Source organism: Rhea americana, unplaced genomic scaffold, assembly GCF_003343005.1.
Source record: "Rhea americana isolate MKP2758 unplaced genomic scaffold, rheAme1 scaffold_34, whole genome shotgun sequence".
NCBI lineage: Eukaryota > Metazoa > Chordata > Aves > Rheiformes > Rheidae > Rhea > Rhea americana.
Genome location: NW_028186468.1, coordinates 2,509,388 through 2,531,949, shown reverse-complemented (window position 1 = coordinate 2,531,949; position 22,562 = coordinate 2,509,388). Strand labels below are relative to the sequence as shown.

General features: G+C 39.0%; 1 protein-coding gene across 5 annotated transcripts in view; it reads left to right on the top strand.

Moving 5' to 3' along the window:
* The window catches only part of TENM3 (teneurin transmembrane protein 3), a 465,114-nt gene that overhangs the window by 275,306 nt on the left and 167,246 nt on the right, over window positions 1-22,562 (top strand). For 4 of the 5 annotated variants that reach the window (XM_085311386.1, XM_085311388.1, XM_085311390.1 and 1 more), the window contains one exon: window positions 16,774-16,983. In XM_085311386.1, the coding sequence (XP_085167512.1) occupies window positions 16,774-16,983 (210 nt within the window). The remainder of the gene's footprint in view (window positions 1-16,773; window positions 16,984-22,562) is intronic. The other variant, XM_085311387.1, reaches the window with a different exon arrangement.

Here is a 22,562-nt window from a genome sequence, read left to right as displayed (position 1 = left end):
GAATTGCAGACTTCAGGAAAGCTTCTCTCCCCTCCACGCCACTTTCAGTTTTCAAAGAAATCTGTTTTTTTTTTTTTTTAACCTGTTCTCTCTGGTAAAAGATTTTTGGGAGCGGCGCAAGGGACAAGTTGGAGATCAGTATTCTAATTTGCTTGCATTTAGGCAAGATTCAGATGTTGTCAGATTTTGTACTGAGGAAAAATAAAATCCTCACTGGTCTGAATGGCAAGGACTTTGGGGTCATTAGTCTTAGGCTGTGTACTGGATGAAGATCGTATGCTAGGATTATATAGACATATTACACTCATATTAAACACAATCAGTTACAGGGACCTTGAGCATTAGTCTCTTGAGGAGTGAATTGCTACTATCTACATAATAATAACTTGAACACTGTAAGGAAAGAAACTCTTTTTAACAAGTAGATTCTAAAAGTTTAGTCCAAACATAAAATAAATATTGAAGAAGACACATGAATTACCTTTTTAAAGAAAAAGATGAAGTAGGTTTTTTGGTAAGGATGAAGAGAGACATTGTGTAGAAAATAGCCTGGTCTTTGGGGGCTTTCAGAAGATACATAAGGGACTGACTGATTTTGAAGCACATTGCTCAACAAAAATAGAAACTAGCTCAGGAAAGCAGATGACTTGGCCAGAGTACTAGCAGGAAAGGATCATTTTTATAGGAAGTGGATGTAGTAAGAAGGGAGGAAAATGAGCTGTAAACAAGAAAGCAACAAACAATATAATGAAGGCAGGTGACTTGTGGGAAACTAATACACACATCTGAAGAGAAAGGAAGGATGGATTTTAGAAATGAAGTATAGGAAATGTATATCATTTTGTAATGATCTACCTTTGTGGGTGGCGAAGTTGATAGTGATTATCAGTGTAACAGGAGCTAGAAGAGTGTGGGTGATCCATATTGCTGTATCTAGCGAGTCGTAGTATTACCAAGCACCATATAACAAATTTCAGGAATAGCAGTAAGATGAGATGAGCTATGAGCTTAAATGTATCAGCGGGTTTTGCTGACAGCTGAGTTTAATTGTTCATGTTGTTGTCTTAGTCCAGAACATCTCAAACATAAGAATAGGTAGGTGAACAGTTACCTATGGTTGAATGGATAGTGTGTTACCTTCTAATGTCTTTTTTGTGTATTTAGGCTGGAGGTGTCTCTGAAACAACACTGTTGACCTTAGATTCGATGTTGCTGTTTATTAGGTGTGGTACCTTCTGGCCATAAAGTAGCCATTTGTGGTTCATTTTTAAGTGTAATAATAGTAATAGCAATCTGTAGAATAATTTGAGCATCATGGGTGGGAATGCTGTTGGAGTTGCTGTAGGAAATAAGAGACCTCAAGAAAAACATAGAAAATCCAGTCTTTTTTTTTTTTTTTTTTGCCAGCTCTTTGCTGGAAAGAGAAGCGAGGGAGTATGTGGATGAACTGGAAGTGACCGTAAAATGCTTCACTGGGCAACTTTAACCAACCAGATTACATGTGAAAACTGTCTGGACTAAGTGTTTTTCAAGCTCTTGCTGTACTCAGGGATGCACAACTCGTAGCCTGTGTGCTGGATTTTCAGCACAGGGGAATAGCTCATCCAGTGGTTCACCTGCTTCCTTTCAAAATCTGGTTGAAACGTTTTGGTGTTAGAGCACCTTTTCTGAGGCTTCTGCCTCTTCAGCATATAGCAGTCAGCTCGCAGTTAGCCCCGGAAGGGTCTTGGGCAAGGAAGACGGCCAACGCGTGACATGAGTTACTCGGCAGTCTGTGCCTGCTCCCAGCCACCCCCATCCTGGCAGCAAGGGAGCAGACAGGGACTTGCCTGGCACAAGCACAGGAGAGCGCAGATGCCAGATAGTCACTGGGCTCACATTCACTAAGTCCGGTATTTCTGGAAAGCCTTGTACTTTCTGATCAAGCCACACATCTGCAGTTCAGCTGCTTGTCGCAAGTTGGACCTCATTTGGCAGGCTCTTCCAAGCTTCTGGACCCTGCTCCTCCTGCCATGTTGCAGGATTAAACCCCTTTGCTGTGGCTAATGTGGTTTGATGGTTTCATTGCTGAATGTACCGTAGTTTCTCTAGTGATACTGAGAGCAATTTCCAAACTTTACTAATGTAGGCGCCACCTCCTTAAAATGTAGTACTGGGAGAACAACTAGCAGATTCCTCCTTTGTGCGTGTTTATTTTAGGTCTTAATAGACTTAAGTATTTCAGGACTCCATAGTAAAATAAATGCCTGAGGGAGCCTAAAATGTTCACACATAACTAGGGCTGGCAGGAGAACAAGAATCCAGCGTCATGAAAAATTTAGCAGGCTTGGCATTCATCTTGATGAGGAACTAAACACAGTTCTTCAGAGATTTTCATGAAAAAAGAGAGGGAGAACAAGTCACTCTATTATTAGCGGCAGGCTCATTAGTTAGGGCACTCACCTGGAGTGTGGGAGACCCAGATCTAATTCTCCAGCCTGAATCAAGCAAAACATTAATATGTCTTTTCTCTGGAGAGTTGCAGTCTCTTCCTGTTTGTCGCTCTTATGACAAAAAGTTCCACTCGCCGTGTCTTACCAGTTGGAAGTAGCAATGGGGAATAAAGGTAGTTTTGCTCTCTTCTCATTTTGATGGAGTTTCTTTTAATGCGTGGTTGGGGAATATTCCATGAAGAAATGCCCAACCATACCCAGTTAGAGCATTGCTTTTAAACATTTTTGGATTTGCTTTCATTGAAATAAATAATGGCATTACCAACGTTATCTGCTATTCAACTTGCTTGACAGAATTCAAATGCTATAAATTATGTCTAAGTGTATTTTGGTATGCCAGTGGTCTACATTAAATGACATAATTATTTAATTAGTCCTGCATTCAACACTCAAGCTTGTTCTTGTCTTGGTAATTCTTCAATGCAAGTTAATTTCCTTCTCCACAATAAATAAATAAATTTGTATCAGAAGTAACATCCAAACCCTTTTAATTGCAGTGTGAGGGATAATAAAAAATTACCACTTTAAAAAAAAAGGGTGCATGGAAGTAAAAGGGCAAAGAGAGCTAAGAGGGGAGAGGATGGAGAGGTAGAGGTTGCCTTAGCTGGAAAAGGGAAGAGTTGGGCATGGGGTAGCTTTGTCTCTAGGAGGTCTTAGGTGGCAGTGCCTTAGTTTTATACATGTTGTGCAATTCTCAGCAGTACTTGCCTACCAGCTTCGCATCACTGAGACTGTTATCTTTGCAGGGGATAGAAAGCATCTAAGATGAGAATACAGTATTGTCAAAAGCAAAAAGGAGGGGGAACACAATTTTCTGCATTTGTCTGACACCAAACTGGGATCCCGGTAGGAGGCGATTGAAGCGAGAAGGTATTTTGGTGCATTCTATCCAGCAGCTTTACTTTCAGCTAATATGGGAGTCTCATTCAAAGTCTAGTTGATAGAAAAGTTGTTGTGTTTTTTTGTTTTGTTTTAATGGATAACATCAATGGAGAATAATCTGAGTTGGGGACAGGGAGGAAAACCTAGATGCATTTTAATCCAATAGATTCCATGAAAACAGACTGCAGCCATAAAAATGTCAAATAAAGCAGTCATGTTGTATATTATTGTTTATAATGAATTGTTTTCTACTTTTTCTGCTAATCGGGCATTTTCATAAATGTATTTTCATTCCAAATGGCTATGTTGTTGTTCCCATAGAGCAGCTGCTGTAACATATTGTACTTGCGTGTTAGTTTTTTTTTTCTTTCAAATGGAATGATGTATGAGTCATTTATGCCTAAAACATAGTAAAACTTATTATACCATCATTCATACCACGTCTTCTGAAATAAAAGATCCAAAAAGACAATTGCAGTGAAAGTTGGCTTTCTGAGAGTTTGCACTGACTGATGAATGTTACGGACTGATGCATCATTTTCATTCACAAGAAATTTGTTTATGGTTCTTAATATCTCTGGCTGCTCAACTCAGTACATATAATCTTAACACCGGTGTGACAGAGGTGTTGGTATTAAACGGCATTGATCAACATCCTCTCCTATTAGGCAAGATCTGACTTTGAAGTATTCTGCAATTTGTTTTTTACATTTAGATATCAAAATTCTGACCAAGAAATTGGCTTTGCGAGCTGTAACTGCCTTGGAAAAAATGTAATGATTATTTAGGCTACTAGAATACCTCAAATATAAATAACAATTACAAAAAAGCAAAGCATCTCAGATAAATGAGCAAAAGATCTCAGAGTGGAAGAGTTAAGGCTCCTGCTCTTGCTTTCTTTCTGCGTATCGATACTGTGTCATTTAGAGTGAGGGAGGCTAGATCAAGTAGCATGTCGTAATAGCAACCCTATCAGAAAATTGCGCATGTGTATGAATATTAGACCTAAGTATACTGAGGCACAACAGGAACAAGGTGAAGGTAAAACCGATTTTAATTCTGTATTTCTCTCTTTCTTAGCATTTATAAATCACATTTTATACAGCTTGATCCTTTCAGAATGAATATATTTAGCTTATAAGGGTTCCTGCTTAATCTTTTCCTTACATAATGCTGCATTATCAAGCATATAAAATTAGTTACTTTGTGCTTGTATGAATGTGGACAAAGTCAAGCCATTAGTTGGGTTTTTCAGGGGCTGCTCTCATAATTGGTTGCATTACTTCTTTTTATAAAGGAGCATTGTGTGAATACAAATGTAATCTTGGCCAAGGACCTGTTAAAAAGTGTCTTTTTCAGAGGAAGAAAGGAGCCGAATAAGAAATTTGTTCATGTCTTTTCTTATCAGTAAGTGGTTGTGGTAGATGTTTTGGCAGTAGAGATTTATGAAGGTTGATGTGAGGGAGTGGATTATCTTAGAAAGCATGTGCAGTAAAGTACGTGGGGAATTTCAGCTTTACAGTGCAGTGCTTCCAGACCCGTGCCTTTAAATGCTCTCCGTGTCGTAATTGGTTTTATCTGGCAGGTTTTAACAGGTATTGAGAGTTGCATCTTGAAAGTATAATGCTTCGACATTAATAATTTTTCGGGAACTCCACAGCTTATACAGCTTCTGCTGATGGCTCCTACTGTTCAGACTGAGAGCAGTTGTTTCAGAATTTGCAAAGCAGTCAGAGGAGAATTTCCTATCATCTCTTCTCAGGTAGATGGGTAACTTGTGTCTGTCGACACATTTGCAGGGCCCAGTTGGTGTTTCCTCTGTCCTTGGACAAAGGCCCAAGTATTCTGGAAGCAACTCCGTAAGAGGTTTTGTTACCTGTGGTTCCAAACAAGCGTAAACAGTAATTTTCTGTATTTTGGAATTTTTTTTATATGTGTTTTGGCCCAGCCTTTTGTGCCTTTTCTGTTTTCGTTTAGATAAAGCCTTTTAGAAGTAACTGGTGTGGTTTGTTTTATTTTGTTTTTCACTATTCTGAAGTGGTCAAATTGGCAAAGAAATAAAGATTACATTTATTATTGCTGCGTTTTATAGGTAACACGTCATGAAACTTTATTTTAGTCCCCTTTTGTTCATTAGCTCCTAACTTTATGAAAAGCACTTTTGGACTGAAATTTTTCATGTTTAGTCTGAAGCCAAAGGGATTTTTTTAGATCCATTCAGCCCTTTTTTTTTTTTTTTTTTTTCCCTAGCTAAGCTAATGTGGGGGTTTTGTATACTTTTTGAAGGAATGTTAGGTCTATGTTCCTCTGTGCTTAAATGGATAATTAAATATATTTGAAGTTTATGGTTTTACATTCTGCATTTAGCTAGTCTTGTCAAGTATAAATACAGATAAAATGTTACAAAACTAAAAGCTATCACATAGGAGTATTGCATATATAGGCAATTTATTTCTATTTTACAATGCAAGAATTTCTGACAGTCGAAAAGGATGATTGAAAATGTGTGGCTTCCTAGTTTTTACAAATATTTGCTTCACTTTACAAATATTGTATAAATTTCCTCTCGATTTAGAATATAGTCAGGTAAGAAATAAGATTTTGATATATATATATAAAATAAATATAAATATATTAATATTTATATAATATCTATATATGAATATACAAAATACAAATATATATATAATATATAAAAATAAAAATGCTAAATTTGTAGATACTGCTAAATAAATAATCCGGCTTTCTCCGAGTTCTCAGGACCCGGCAGTGTTTGTGGTTCTCAGTTTTCTAAAGGGTCTCTCCATAAGACTAGGCTTTTCCGTTCCAGCAGCGCTGCCGTAGCTGGGTCGGTGGTGAGCTGACTCTGGTGGATTTTCATTTAAGCTTTCCAGCTTCCTGCCTGTGGTGTTCTATTTGTTTCTGAGGTAGAAACATTTTCTCCGCATGGGCAAAGCTGATAAGTCCCATTCCAGCAGAGAAATAAATTACATACTAGATATAATGAGACATCAACGTCCAGTAAATGTCCTGTTGCTTGTGCAAGTGGTGCTGCGTGAGGCAACAGTTGATAATTTTCTGGTAATTCCCTAATTCCTCATCCTCTGCAAAATTCCTTTGTTAAGGAGGTGCATTTAAGGCACCACGAGGAAACTCCAGCAAGGGGCAAACCTTGTCCGTGCAGCGGGCAAGGAAGGGCTTTTGAAAATGGAGCGCTGGAGAGGTGAGAGTCCAGAAATACCCACCCGCTCGTTGCCCTCAGCCCTCAAACCCTGTGAAACCAAGACCTCTTTGCTGGTTATAGCAGTTTGGTGGTAGCTCCTGTCAACTTCTGTCGTTGTCACGTTCCCTCCTAAGAAGACAAGCACGCATCTTCAAGACTTAACATCGTGTGTCGTAGCCTGCAAAGTATACTCGACGTGTTGTGGTGAAGGCTCTCTTGTAAAGGACTGCAAGGCACTTGCCATACTGGTAGCAAAGGCAGGCAAAAGCATACCCACCGTTACTGTGGCTACTTTCCCCATCAAGGGCCCGGAAAAATAATTTGGGGGGAGTAAGGGGGAGGACAAAATTAATTACCTAGTGCTTATTTTGATTCCTCTTTAGATTATTTCTTATGGGGTGGGAAGAGCGAAGGAGGAAAGTTGTCTGATTCTGAAAACAGAATGATTTATGAGTCATTCTCAGAGGGTGCATTTTTCCTTCATTAGCAACCCTCTCCCCTGCTCCCCTCCAAAAAAAAGTTCTTCCTTGTCCTTCTAGAATGAAGAAAAAAAAATTCCAAGATGCATTTCCTGTCCTATTCCAAAAAACTTCTTTTTTTAACCTAATTTAGCCCAAGGCAACTTAGAAAACCTAAGGTACGCAGGCTAACACAGGGTTGTGCTGAAAGAATGATAAACCAGATGTGACATGGCTCAGTCCATTTCAGCTCTAATAATAAAATGTCATGGATAGGAAGAATGAAGAAGCATTTCTTCACAAAGGTTACTTTTTTAGGCTATTATTCTTCATGAATTGCCCTCCAAAAGAATATCAGCAGCCAAAAAATGTGCAGTCTTTGTGACTACAAAGGTCAAGACAGAAAATGGAAACGTTCAGTGAACCCTTCAGTTTCATCACTGATTAAATGCAACACATTCGTAGCGGCCATCCTCGTTACACCAGTCAGTGTGTGTGCCAGCATCTCCAGGTTTGGTTATCGCTCCCATTTCTGAAAATGGGGGGGAAAAAAAGTTGGTTGGTTTATTCGATTTTTTTTTTTTTAATCCGAAAATCCTCAAGACTATTTGAAAAGGGCTGGGTTCTGTCTGCAGCCGTGCGTGGTGCTGACTTTGCTGTTTGTTTTGTCTGTGGGTTGGCGAGCAGGGAGTAAAGAGAGCAGCCGACTGCCCTTCCCTGTAGCACAAGAGCCGTCTCCCCCGCTCTGCTGCCCCGCGCAGCACCCCGTGCAGCAAAGGGCCGGGGCAGGTGAGCGTGGCGGTGCAGAGCTGTGATTGCGGCTAGAGTTGCTAGCCCCAACCGGGTGCGTCTGACCTCACTTTGGTGTGCAGCTGCATACACAACCCCTTGAATCTGGCCACATTTGAGCAGGCGCTGGCTGGGTGGCTGCGGCCAGGTCTGTGCAAGCAGGTCATGCAGCACGGTGGGGGACATGGGCTTTGCCCTGCCTGCAGTATCCCAAATGCCCTGGGGCCTTGCAAGTCCGCTTGGCCCCAGGGCTGCAGCTTCCCCTGATGTGCTCTGCCAGAAACTAGAGGTTAATCACAAGCACTTCTAGCCTGGCAAAAACTAGGAGTATGTGCATCTTGTGTAGCTAAGTTGCTAAGTGACCCGATGCCTCCCTGTGCTGGCTGAGGCTCTGATGACAAGGCATGGGCGCTTAAATCTCAGCAGATGCTCTAAATGGCGATAAGCGACATTTCCATGTGAGAACTGTTATGTCTTAAATGGAGATATGAGTTAATCAAAACATTTTGCAATCTGGTGTTGATTTCATCAGCTTGCTGCTGGCCAAAAGCCCTCACCAAAGATACAAGATTAGGCATCCTTTTATAAATATACTGACGCTTATCGCTGAAGAGGTCCTGAGCTGAACGGAGAGAGCCGTTCTGGGACTACTGCCCTCCTCCCCTCCCAGCTTTGCACGTGCCCCTTTGTGCCCCCCTCAGTTTGGGGGYGAGTAAAGTTGAGAGTTCAGCTGGTTTAGCAGAACAGCTCCTAAAAACAATCTTGTCTGCAGAACTGAATGAGGTTTTCTTTATCTTTTACGAGGTGTCTCTCTGAGCAGAGGGAAACCTGGTGTCTTTTACTGCCCTGTGCTTTAATGAGGGGCAGCTGATGATCCTCATCCTCGCAGAGCCTGAAGAGGCGGAGGAGGAGGTGAAAGCCGGAGAGGGCTGCTTGCCTGGCGTGCGAGATGGGAACGCCAGGCACAGGAACCGTCCTCTTAATACCATTTGGGTTTTTAAAGATAATTTAATTGCACTAAGGTAACATAATAGCCTTATGTTTGGCTTCGTGTTTTGCCAATGAATTTTCATTTGGTTGCAACAGGATAAGTTTATAAATTTTGGATGCCAGAGATGCTTGAATTTATAGTTCAGCTCATGAATTTCTGTCCAGTTGTGTGGACCTTCACTCTGCAGCTGGCTCCTACATTGTAAGGTAATTCTTTTAAAAAGCCAAACAAAGGGGAAAAAAAATAGCTGGTGAGAATGATGCACTTCAGTTAGGATAATCTGTCAGTTAAGGCTCAGCTTTTGCAATTTCTTTGCAGACAAAACTCCCATTTAAAGCAAAGATGAGCATTGCCTGAAGTCAGACTTGAAGATGGAGCACTGTGATCATGTAGTCTGACCTCCTGCAAGAATAGGGYACTCCTTTTCATTTAGCAATCTGCTGAGCAGCAGCTGTTAACATTTCTGAAACCACCAAAATGCCTCAAAACACAAAGTGTTTGCTTCCAAAATGAGTGCCAGTTCTAATGCATAACCATTTTTCTTAAGAAATCTTTCTCTTTTTCACAAGTCAATTACAAGCTTTATATTACAAACTGTGATTATTGTAATATATTTCCTAAAAAAGAAAACAAATTATAATTTTTCAGGCCAGCATTTTTCTCACTAATAGGCAGGTTTTGTTTGTTTGTTTTCAAATGAATTCACTCTTACTGTAATCTTACAAAGTTTCAACTTTTGCAATCTACAGAAGCAATTGCAACTTTGTGAATTCAAATGCATGTAAAAATAATGCACCCGTATTATTTATGAATAATAGCCTTGCAAGGAAGTCCAGTAAAGGCAGATGTCATTTTAAGATTTGCATCTGAGATGTAACACCAGTTTAGTAGCACTCAGAGGGATTTGAAGCTTGGAAAATACACTTGCTAATTCAGGGTTAAAAAGGTCATCATCTAGTATGTTTAAAAAAAGGAGAGAGAAACAAACACATCTAAATAGAAGAAAAAAGGGTAGATTGCATGCATAGTTTTACATATTTGAAAGCATTTATTTTTAAAGAATTCTTGGCACATAATTCTTACTGGAGTGTTTTTGACTGTAGAAGGATTTATACAATCTTATTTATATATATGTGTGTGTGTGTGTGTGTATTTGAAAGAGTATCTGTGCATCTGTTTCCTTGGGGAGATCTTCACAGTAACTGCAATGGTTGACTCTGCTATTTAAGTAGATAAAAAGAACTGCATTGGTTATAAATAATTATTCTGTGTATGTGCTATGCCACAAGACTTTCCAGTAGTTCTATTTGCATGTAGAGTTTTAATTAAGAGATAACTGTCACTGCAGGTTGACTGCAGAAGGCTGCAGTATCCAGCAGAGAGATAAATGCCAATGCCAAGTCACACAGGTTGGATAGTATACAGGGAGCCCATCATAAAAAATGGGTATACAATTAAAACTCACTTATTACCAACTTACTGCGTTATTCGAAGAAATGAAAAGCTCCAAAATCTGGCTGCTTAGGGCTGTATGTACCCAGTTTCTACCTGGTCAATCTGCACGCGATACGTTGGAAGTCGGGGATGCGATCGGTGAACTTGCTAGGTACGGTGTCAGTGCTGGGTTTAATAGGAGCGTGTTACAGCTTTCAGCGTGCTGGGAAGTCGCAGAACAGATTGTGAAGATTCATCCTAGCTTGATTGAGGAGGGCTCTAAGTGTCCTTCTGCCTGTTTGGAAGTGTGTTGTTTTCTAATTAATTTAGCTAGAAGACATTATTTCTGACCTTCACAAACCACTGACTGTCTGATCCCAGTTTTAAAACAACCCATTAACTGTTAAAAAAAAAAAAAAAAAAAAAAAAAAACTTCTCTTATCCTGTTGTGAGAAGCAAAGTACAGAATGAGTATCTATATCTACTAATAGTGAGCCATTATATGTATAATATTTTCCCACACTATGTAGTATGCTTATGGATTTATATGACACAATAATGCCATTTAAAATGAGGTGAAATCTTCATTTCCATGAGGTCACCAGCAAAAATTCCACTAATTTAAATAAGGATAGGAGATATCTACCTTGCAATTTATAATTTAATAGCATTTTCTTATTGATGTTGAAGTCGGTAAGTACTTTTTACCCCTAACTTCAAAATAAGACTCTCCCTCTCTGTCTTTAAGATATAGATAGAGGAATGTTTTCATCAGTCTCAGTGACAGGACTGCCAAGATTGTGAAAGGAGAAAGGTATTGTTCTGCCATAGTAAAACAGCCTAAACAGAGCTGTCTACTCTTATATTGCCTTAAGCATCCATCAGAAGTTGTATATATGACTTAGGTGTAGGATTTATGCATGCTGATTGAGGAGAAAATAATGGCCCTTCAGATTTTTATAGTTAAATTACTTTTGCAGAGTACATAACTTGCAATACATCTTATGCAGATAATGCTAGGGATTTGGGGAGGGCAGTTGAGAATATAGACAGAAGCAAATTGCATGAAATGAAAAAGACCTTCCTGAACAAAAACATAAACAATATAGGGTTATAATTAAAATAGAAAATAAGGAAGGATTTTTTTTTATTTCTTGTTGGTGTCATTTTCCACCAAAATGTCTCTGTATTAAGAATTTGTATATATTGGAAATTTTTTGTAAGTGCATATATTTTATGCATTTTATGCAGAGACTTCCTGGCTCATCTTCTCCAGCTCAACACACACACAGACATATTCATACCCTGCATTTGCAACAGCAGGAATTTATTGTTACTTCTTCTCTTTAATCCTACTTTTCTCCTAGATATCATGTTCCAAAGGTGTCCAATATAGCTTTCTCTAGAATAGATCTTATGAACTTGCAGTTTATAATAATTCAAGTCTGCAGCCTTTGGTATTGAAGTCAAGTGTTTTGTTAGCGTGTGATAAAAGCTGAGTAGTTGTTGGATATGTTTTTCATAATGAATCTGTATCAGCGAGCATAAGTGCTGCTGATGGCCTTTTTTTAAAGGCCCCGGGTGTAGGCGACGCTCCGCATGGGGCTGGAGGCAGTGCTACGCAGCCGGCTGCAGGAGTCCTGGAGCGGCTGCTTTGCAGACCCAGCTCCATCGTGTGCCTCCGCCGGGGCATCCCTCCCGGTGCCTGGCTCCTGACAGTGGTCAGAGTCTCAGAGATTTAGATTTTAAGTCCCACCTTAGCCATCTAAGTTCTGTTCTAGGCCTGGTCCTCAACTGGGGTTTTGGAAATGAGACCCCTGTAGTAACCTTTGGTGTGACTAATGCTGTCCTGTGCTTTCCATTGCTGTCGGTCAATTGATTGCAGAGTCTTACTCCGTCATTTATTTGTTATTTTTGGGTGTGTTGCACTTATCCTACTTCTTACCCTCAGCTTTTCCAAAGGCGAGATGACCTCTGCTTTCACCTTTTGTTTTATACCATCTGTTAGATCTGCCCTGATCTTTGAAGGGTTATCGGGCTACTGCAGTCACTTCTCTGTTGTGGGGCCTAGAACAGAACATAGTACAATTTTTAGCACAGTTACATCCTACATACATATTTAATTTATCCATTATTATCTGAGGTATATTTCTTTATTAATGTTGCAACCAGTTTTTTCTTTTTCTTTTGGAACAAGGAGTGAGAGACTCTTACCATTTCCTTAGCAACTTTATAACTTTATTCACTACTTTGGCTTTTTTTTTCTTAGTATGAGTAAGAGTCAAAGCAGAAGGTCAGAAAATCTTGATACGTTTACTGTGTTATACCAAAAGAAGCAGAAGACGGGGAAAAATCAATATATGTATTTTTGTGTTTTTCCTCAGAAGGAAATGCAGCATAGTGTGCCTCCAAGCTGTGTAGAAAGAGGGTTAGAATCAAAGTAATTGGCTTTTGTCATAGTTAATGATTTTTATGATTTATGAATGTGTTTATTAAGATTTCAGTATCAGATATTGTTAAGTATTTTTAAGTACTTCTCTCTGTTAAAAAAAAAAAAAAAAAGGAGGTAAACATGGACAACACCTGTGATCTCTTCCTAGTGCATTGAGTAGCTTTTCTTAATACATAGTTTATTCTATAGATGGCAGTGTGGATAGCTCTCTGTCTTTACACTCCGAATCAGACAGGAACTTGCATTAAGGCTTTGCTGAAATTGGCCAATGTTGGATATAATTGTAGAGAAATTTGCATCCCAGCTGACTGACTGCGGGGTCCTGTGAAGAACTGGTTCATATTATCACTGGCTCCCTTTCCTCCCCAGACCTCGTAACATTATAAAAGGCAGCTCTATCTTGTCACAATCAGTATTATTTATAAAAACCAAAAACACCAATGTTGTTTGATTTCACGATAGTGATGCAACCGTGATTATTACTGGAAAATTAAGGTGAAAATCTGTCCTCAAGGAGAGCAGTAGGAACTTTGCTGGTTCCATTTTCCATCCTGCACCTGACAAACAATTTTTCTGAGCTGAGAAACTCCATAATCCTCAGCATCCCAGTAACGCTGTTTCCAGATGGATATTCATCAGTGCAGTGCAGTGTCAACTAGCCACATAGGACTGAGGCAGTTAATAAATTTGGATAAATTAGGGGAATTCAGGATATAATTAATGGACCTGAGATAAGACACATTTCCCAATAACACTGTTTTTTGTATAATTAAGGTTTGTATAATCAAGGCTATTCTATACATCAAATTTAATGAACGTAAATGGAGAAAGAGAGAGGAAACATATTAAAAACAGTGTTGTGCATATTTTCATAGTTATTGATGATAGGCTGATTTGCTTCAGACAGTATGCATCTGAAACACATTGCCATAGCACTCCTGTAGTCAAAGAAGTCCAAAGCAAGTAAAGGATATTGGTTTCAACCTCAAAAATTTTCATACAATCAATTTGTATTTGAAAAAAAAATCTGTTAACTGCTCCTGAAATTAGTCAACAAATGAAATATAATGGCTATCTAAATCAGCTTGGGTACATCATAAATAATGCATTAAATACACTGTCAAGAAGTAACCAGTGATTCAGGTTACTGAAGCAAGCAATGTAAGCAATTAAGGTGTAGCAGGAAAATCTGGTAGCATTTTGTCTTGAGCTTGAGAAAGTTTCCATTCTGTACTTCCAAATTCCTAACTTCTGTCCTATAAAATATAATTCCTCCTCACCCTTCTTATTTCTTCAGTTAAAAACCTTGGATTTGACACAGGAATTACTTGGTTAATGATCAGTGCTCACTGTCCTTCCAGACTTGAATCTTTGAATTCATAATAGTAACATAGAGTCAAATTTAAATCTTAAAATTCAGAATAGTAGTATATTAAGCTCTTCACTAGAGGTTTGAGAATAGGGAAATGACATCTGAAAGAATTAAGAAACAAGTTTGTGACTAGGCTATCACAGATTTATTTCCATGATCAGTTAGTACAATACAACATGTCTTTGAAATCTCTGAGATACTATGAGTACTGGCTGTACTGAATATGGAAGAAAAAATTTTTAAAAATCAGCATGATTGTAGCAGTGTATAAGAGGGAGATGAAGAAAAGGTAATTCAAGCTATTGGTATTGGCATTATTTGTTGTATTAAACTGAAATATAACTTCCAATATAGTTGTGCTACTGAGTACCATAAACATAAATCATTACATGATGAAAAAAATCTTTCTCCCGTATTTTAAGTTTATACCATTAGTTATGAACAATATCAGTGCAGGTTAATCATTTCTTTCTTTAGCATAATATATTTAATAAAGCTACTTTGCTTTATGATACAATTCCCTATCTACGGGAAAAATAATACTTTTATTCAAAAGTAATTCAGTAGACTCACTCCATATAAAGTTGGTTCGAAATACTATTGACAGGATTTGCTTTATTTAGAGCACAGCAGTGTTCACAGAGTTAACTGTGTTTGTTTTAATATGGGTCCTGCTGTTGTACTCATTTATAATGAGCTCAGAAAACGAGATTTTTGTTTATAGTTGGATCCATCAGGGTCAAATATGTGCAGGAACTGCCCTGTGCTTCAGTGTGAATATATAAAAGACAAACTATTTACAGCCTGTGACAGTGAGATGGCTTGAATGACTGCTACGGGGGTCCTGCAGAAAAAAAGTCAGAAAGAAGACAGCACAGAGTTAGTGCGGTGCACATTGATACTATGTCAGCACTGAGAACTTTGCAAAAGTTATCTAAGTGACGTTGGCCTTAGCTGAAGTTTTACAGCACTGGCACCGGGGGGGCTCTGCGCTGGCAGTCACCCCCAAAACAGACAGACCAGCATTGTCACCACAGCAGCTGCTGCAAGCCCGTGCAAACTTGAAACCAAAAGGCAGGATCGGTGCACAGTTTCTTCACTGGGAATCTTTTCCCTGTAAGGAGAAGGAGCCTTGTTTTTCCCAGGAGAAGAGTCCTACTAAGAGTGCCGAATTTCTTGCCCTACCTTGCCATACGCAATTCTTCCCGTGGCTGGTGCTGTTGAGTGAGCGTCCGAGCTGCCTGGCTCTCTCCCTGGCAAAGCACAGGGGTTAGGTGGAGGTCGGTACAGTACCAGCGGGCATGTAGAGTCCAGACACAGGCAGGATTGTCCGGGTTCCTCGCGTGTGTTGCTGGCACAAGAACAAAAGCTTTATTTCACAACGTCATGGTTCAGTCGTCGTGACGTGCGGTTTTGGTTTCGCGCGCCGGCCCCAGCCTCGAGCTGGAGTTTTTTTCCCTGTGCCTTGTGAGGAAGCCCTCTGAGCAGACGCTGGAGTCTGCACCACACGGGTCCTCCGTGCAGATACCGGACAGTACTGTGCCGACCTTGTGCAGTTGTTCGTAATTGTACGTGACATGTCACTTTATGTCATGCTGATGCTGCTCTAGGTCACCATCTCCGGTGTCCTGTAGCAGATGTCTGTGGTCAGGAGATGAGCCTCCCGTAGCAGCAGCCCCATGCAGGTTAGGTTCGTGCACACCTTCAGAGAGCTCTTCATTAACTGAATATCATAAAAAAAAATGAACGTATTGGCTGGGTAAATTAGGTAATACATCATTTACTGCTTAAGATGTATTAATGTAGGTATTATTAATACCTACGTGTGTTGTTACAGTATCACATTTCTTTGTCTTCCTTATGATGTCTGTGTGATAATTTCAAGAGATAGATATAGGATATAGTCACCGCATATGCATGCGGTAAAATAGCTTGTACAGATGAGCTCAAGTTTGATGGATCAAACATTTTAATAGGTTTTAAATAGTATCTGTATCTCAAGAAAGCTACTAAAAACTTAAATTCTTGTCAGGGTAATGCATATTATAGAAATTTGGCGGGGGGGGGGAATCCATACCATATATCTGTGAGCTTGGAAAAACTATTCCTGTCTCTCTGCCTGTCTGTATTATTTTCTTCCATAAGTAGATTTTATATAGGAATGTTCCTCTGAAAAAAGGAGGCATGTATTTGGCCATATATTTGAATACTTTTGCTCTGCTGACCCACCCAGTAGGGGAGAGCAGAATGAGGGAACAGTGTGATGCATGCATGTTTTTGTTACATAAATATTCATATCATCTAGATAAAACAGAATCACTTTAGTTATGGCAATGACTTAAGAAAAGAAATATTCAAAAAATAGAAAATACCGTATTTTCCAAAGGCTAATGCAGCAAAAATTTTATTTCAATTGGAAGTTTTCTTCTGTTCTGTTCTGCAGAGACATTGGGATTCCAGGTAGTGATAGACACTATGCATTGAAATAGCAAGTCAAGGCATTGCAATGTGTATTTTAAAGCACTTAAAGCAATTTATTATGTACTATTGCCACATTTTCTTGTCCATCTTTTACTGTTTTAAGTAGATTACTTGCCTTTGAGTGATGCAAAAAAGAATTGTTTTATTGTTCATGTGATATCTTGACCCATATTTTAAACTTTTTTTATTTTTTCCATAGGTCCTCCCATGCCATCCTCTTCATCTAGTCCATCAGTTATTGAACATTTACACTCCCCTCCTCCATCACCCAATCTCCATGACAACCAGAGGTGGTTATTAAGTAATCATGCCAGCCAGCCAGTTCAGGACTCTGATACAGATGAGGACTATACTGCCAGCTCATATCTAGTGCAAACCGGTACTGTTTCAGTTTCTGTCCCAGGTCATGGTAAGAAGAGGACACTTTGTCCATAGTTTGAATACACTTGTTTTTTCCCCTTCCCCCCCCCCATCCTCTTATGAAATTGCCTGATAAGAATTAAGGAAACTAAAATGACTTCATATTTTAAACTTACTTTCCTTTGAATGTCAGAAGTAATACTTTGAAAGTGCTGTAGCATAAAAAGCTTTTAATAACTTTTGACATAGATAACTTTGCATATATGAAAGCTTGTTTAAGTTATTTTAAAATGCAATAGTTACATGTAACAAAAACCACTAATGATTTATTGTGTATTGTAACTTGTAGCAAGTGTCTGACTAGCTTGTAGTTGTGGTACTTTTTAGAGGGTAGGCTGCAACTGGGTAAACTGCTGTGATGTTTAGCTTCAGATTAATGTAAAGAGCATTTTCCGCTACCTTGTGGAGTTGAGCAAGTTGCAGCAGCTCCTTTAGTTTCCCCGGGGCAAGAGAGGAGAATGTGCACAATACCAGCCAGGGCGCTCTGGCTTGAGGAAATGTGTGCAGACGAGGATGGTTAGGCGGTCAGAGGAGGCAGTGGTGGCCCCAAAGATACCTGTGTCCCTGTTTCCCATCCTCCCCCCTGCTAATGGTTAGTACTTGTAACCAAGAGCCATGACATGTACCTGAAACACCACCGCCCCCTTATGCTTCATCTCGTAAGGAACCAAACTTTTATGGCTTTTTGTTTTTATGTAAAAATAGTCATAGGGATGCATTTTTGTTGTATGACTTGAATATGTTCTCTTGGGGTAGTGGGACAGGAAAAATTATTTCTTAATTTATGGCCCTACCCCAACAGATTAGCAAAGCTTGGGACAAATCTCTAGTTTCTTGGGACCACTTCTGTCTTTCAATTGTGAAAACCTGTCTTGCAGATTAGCCACTAGAGGGGGTTTTGAGAAGCACTTTGCGGACTCCACTTGAGCTTGTTGGGCAGGTTTATGTTGCAAAGCAAAGGCAGTGCTCTTGGCCTAGCTCTGAGCACGGCTTTGGTGTAGTATCTAAGAAACCAATGTGCCAGGAAGAGCTGTGTGCATGGATTTAACAGGTCTCTCTTGCTGCTGCTGGAGGTATTTTTTGTTTGTTTGCTTGGAAGGGCAGCATGGCCTACTGGAAAAATTAAAGTTGCTATCTTAGATGCTTGGATTAAGATCTTTAAAAATGATAGTTTTATTTTTGCATGCTCAATGACTTGCTCAATATTAATCTGCGATGGGCTGAGAAAAACAGAATAATGTACATTGTCATAATCACAGATGAAGACATCTCATTTCTTTTATATCTCTGTGAAATCTATTAGAAAATCTATGCATTATCTGAAAGGTAGCCTAATTTAGCTTGGTAAGTCAATGCACATTTAAATTGTTGTCATATCTAGTAGACCTTCTCTTACAAACAAAAAAATGCAATAGCAACAGAAAACTGCTAAAATTTTTGAGTTTTTGAGATGGACACCTTACAGCTCTTGCTTAAGGCTTTCTAAGAGGCTAAAGAGATATTTATCATACCTCTAGGTTTTAGTATTTTGCTGTTGTGGACATCTTCAATAGTTGCTTGCCAGTTTGAATCTGCCACCCTTGAAAAATGTTCCGTATTCCATTTCGCCTCAGACAGGCCAAAATAAGTTCAGCTAGCCCCGTAGCAAATCAAAAGCAGGATAGGAGTTAACAGTGATGTGTGTTGAGAAAGTCATCTTTGGTGAGACTGTAGCTAAGCAGAAGGAAAACCATCTTGCTCTGTAGGTACATGTTTCTTTTTTTCAACCCATTCATTAGCAGAGACATTGATATCAGCCCTATTATCCACCCTGTGGGGACACCACTAGTGACCAGCCTCCAGCTAGACTTTGTAATGCTGATCACAACCCTCTAAGCCCAGCAGTTCAGCCAGTTTTCAGTCCCCCTCAGTGTCTGCTCACCTAGCCTGTACGTCTTTAGCGTATCCATGAGGGTGTTGTAGGAGACAGTGTCAAAAGTCTTGCTACAGTCAAAATAAACATCCACTGCTCTCCTCTCCTTCACCAAGCCAGTCACCTCATCACAGAGGGCTATCAGGTTAGTTAAACATGATTTCCCCTTTGTGAATCCATGCTGACTACTCTCACTTTCTCCTTCATATGTCTGGAAGTGGTATCCATGACATTTTTGCTCCATCATCTTTGCAGTGATTGAGGCAAGGCTGACCGCCTGTAGTTCCCTGGATGCTCCTCCTCGCCCTTCTTAAAGATAGGTGTGATGTTTGCTCTCTTTGACCCTTTCATTTCATCACTTCAATTTTTATGTCCAATAGACGTGCTTGCAGTTTCTACTTAACCTTGTCAAAGAATCAGAATCAGTGATATATAGATAGTTAGGTAGATATACACACTCATAATCTAGTAGTGCTGGCAGTTATATACGTATATGAGTTAATGATCTTTCTCTCTCTTGACAAGATTAGATTTTAAAAAGCATTTCAACTTGTGACTGCATAAAGTAAGTAGGGTTTGTTTGCTTTGCTCTCAGGGGAGGAGAGGACAGTAGGAGCTCTGATCAGGGGGTTGGTTCCAGCTGTGCAGCCAGCTGCAGGATCAGTGATTGCATTGCCTGAAAATCGGGATATTTTCATCCAAGGCTCAGCTTTGTCTATGGTTGGTTTCTTGTATCTTAAGCTGTTGGCCTATTCGAGGAGAAAATACATTCTTGTCTTTACAAAACGGGCAGCAGTAGGATTTCATGATGACACTAATAGTTTGTAGGTCAGCTACAAGTTTCTTGAACTGAATGATTTGTATTGTTGCCTAGCCGTGTTACCAGTATGCAGATCTACCCTCAAAAGTTAAGCTCGTTTAATCTTGACCTTGATACACTCTTATTTGAGTAATGTATTTTCTTTAGCTACTATGCTAAGTGATATAGCAAATACAGCGCTCTATTTTCAATGGAAGACGCTTTTTTTTTTTTTTTTTTTTTTTTTTTTTTTTTTTTTTTTTTTTTTTTTTTTTTTTTTTTTTTTTAACAGCCTTCTTTTAATAATCTGGATGCAAAAGGAGCTTTCCATGCCATGTAATATTAATGGGTGCAAAATAACTCCAGTGCTCTGTTCTGGGTGATTTCTCCAGTATTTATATTGACTAGGGGAAAACAAAAAAGCACTTTAGGAGCATTTAGGATGAGAAAGGTACTAACTGAAAACAATTGTATTATTGAACTGTTTTCAGTTATATTGAATTTATGTGAATAACAAGTTAAATTACCCTTCATTTAGTCTATGTAAACATCTGTTTGATTTCTTTTAATCTCAGTTCATTTGATCAGTGTAGCAACCCCACCAAATTTTAAAGAATCAGATTATATATTTAGAATTATATTTACCTAAGCCTTTGGGCTTGATTAGTTTGTTCTGCTGGCCAGTAGGAATTAGCTTTCATTTCAAAAATTAACCTAAAAGAAAAATGACAATTACTAAAATTAATTATCCTATGTTCACTACATATGGGGAGAAAAGATCTGTGGGGAGGGATTACTAGCACCTTAAAAATTTCAGTTCAAGTAAGGCTATAAAAGTGTTGTGGTCAATTTTCTAGGAATCATTTTGTTTCTGTAAAAGTGATGTGATAATATGTATAAAGTTCAGAAGGAGATAAGTTTTAGGACCATCAGTCTTAACAGTATTCCTTTACACAGCATCCCCAATTTATTTTAGCTTTTATTGTTCCTCTTCATGGTGCAGCTCAGTACACCAGCTGTTCTTACAGTCAGCCAACTTGTCTGCAGAGTTCAGAACTGGTTGATTTGAATTGACTTGTATTATAAAAGCAATTTTTAGAACTCCTGGAAATTTTAAATTGTTTTCAGAAAGACTACTGAACCAATTTATAAGAAGCAGGGGCATTCTGAATATATCCCCAGGGAAGAAGAACAGCTCTTTAAATGAGGGAGAAAGAGCTAAGGGCTGAAGGAGGAGACTCTTATGAACATGATTAAGGTGGGGGCTTTCTCTTTACCTAATAAAGTCTGTTTATAAACAATAGAAGTCATGTAAAGTCTGTATTTAAGCCTTCTGATAAGCTACTTAACTTTTTCCACCAAAAATAATGATAGGTTAATGGGAATTTGGAAGGGAATTTGTTCAAATTAGTAGCTTATCTTCTAACACAGACATGTTGTAATGGAAAATACAGTGCTAAGTTGTCAGGTTTAGCAGAGACTATGAAGAAAAGATATAGTCAAATGTTAATGCTTATTACTGACAATGGAGATGAAGAGTCTGAATTAGAAATTCAGATTTGGGGACTTTTTTTTTAACCCCTAAATCAGAAACATTATGGCAGAACTATCAAATACAAAATAGAGAAATATCTATTTGACAGCAGCGTTTGTAACATGTATTTGAACATTTAAGTTTTATGAGGCTCTTGTGCCTCTTAGATAACAGCTCTTGTGGGGGTTTAGATTGATTGGGCTTTTTTGACTCAAAATGGCAAACCTTTCCTACAAAGGAATTAAGTTAGGAAATCTGGAGCCCAACTTTCAATTTTGATTTGTAGAAGAGAGAAAACAACCAAAAGAGGTTGGGAATGATGATGTACAAGAGCTCTTCACATTCAGAGCCCTCCATGTATGACATCTAACCCTACAGACACCAAATGGTATATGGCATAATTCTTCTATAAACATAAATTGAGCCCTTCTGTTCCTGATGACTCAGTAGAACTTGATAAGAGAATTTATAGAAAAGTGTCTGTCATAAAGAAATGATGACTATTTTGTCACACCAGAATGCCCAGAGGCCAGTGTCAGGACCTTCTGCTTTTGTACAAGCGTGTGGGAGAATATAGGCCAAATGCTCAAGCCTGGCAAGCAATAATGAGCAGTATCATGTACAAAGTTTAGGTGTGGATTTTTTTTTTGTTAAATCTCAGATTTTCCCTCCAACTCTCATGTTTTATTTTTCTTCACAGATGTCTCAGTTAACATATATCATCATAACTGAGCAATGCCGTTCTTGTTCAGATTCGTTATCACCAGAAACGTAAGAAATGGAAGGATGAATGGAAGTACACACAGAGATTTGTGTTAAAAATCGGTGGAATCAGCAAGGGGGCTTTCAGGCACATTTTCCTCCTTTGCAGCTCTTGCAGTTGCTCCTGTGAGTGGGAAGAGCTCCTGTTTTGCCTCAAAAGCACGGGACAATTTGATTTCTCCATCTATGTCCCCACAGGCTTTGGCAAAGGTTGGAAATAACCTGTCAACATTGAAAAGACCCATGGCAAGTTAAGTCAATGTCTTAGAAGAAATTCCTTTGTAACAGTCCTGCAAAACCCTTCCCAGCCCTTATTCAAGCATCTTTGCATTGCTGCATTTACTCTGCAAAGGGAGCTGAGTGTGATGCTGAATTGGAGCTTGGCATGTTGGGCTGTCATGTTCCCTGTAATAAAGAGCAATTTAGTTTTGATTATTGGGGAGCAAAGGGAGAATAAAAAGTGCTGAGGGAGAAGGAAACAGAAACATGATGGTTTAAGACAGAAAGCTTAAAAGCTGGTTGGGCTTTTTTAGTGAAGTGTGAATTTGTTCCTTTTTTCCC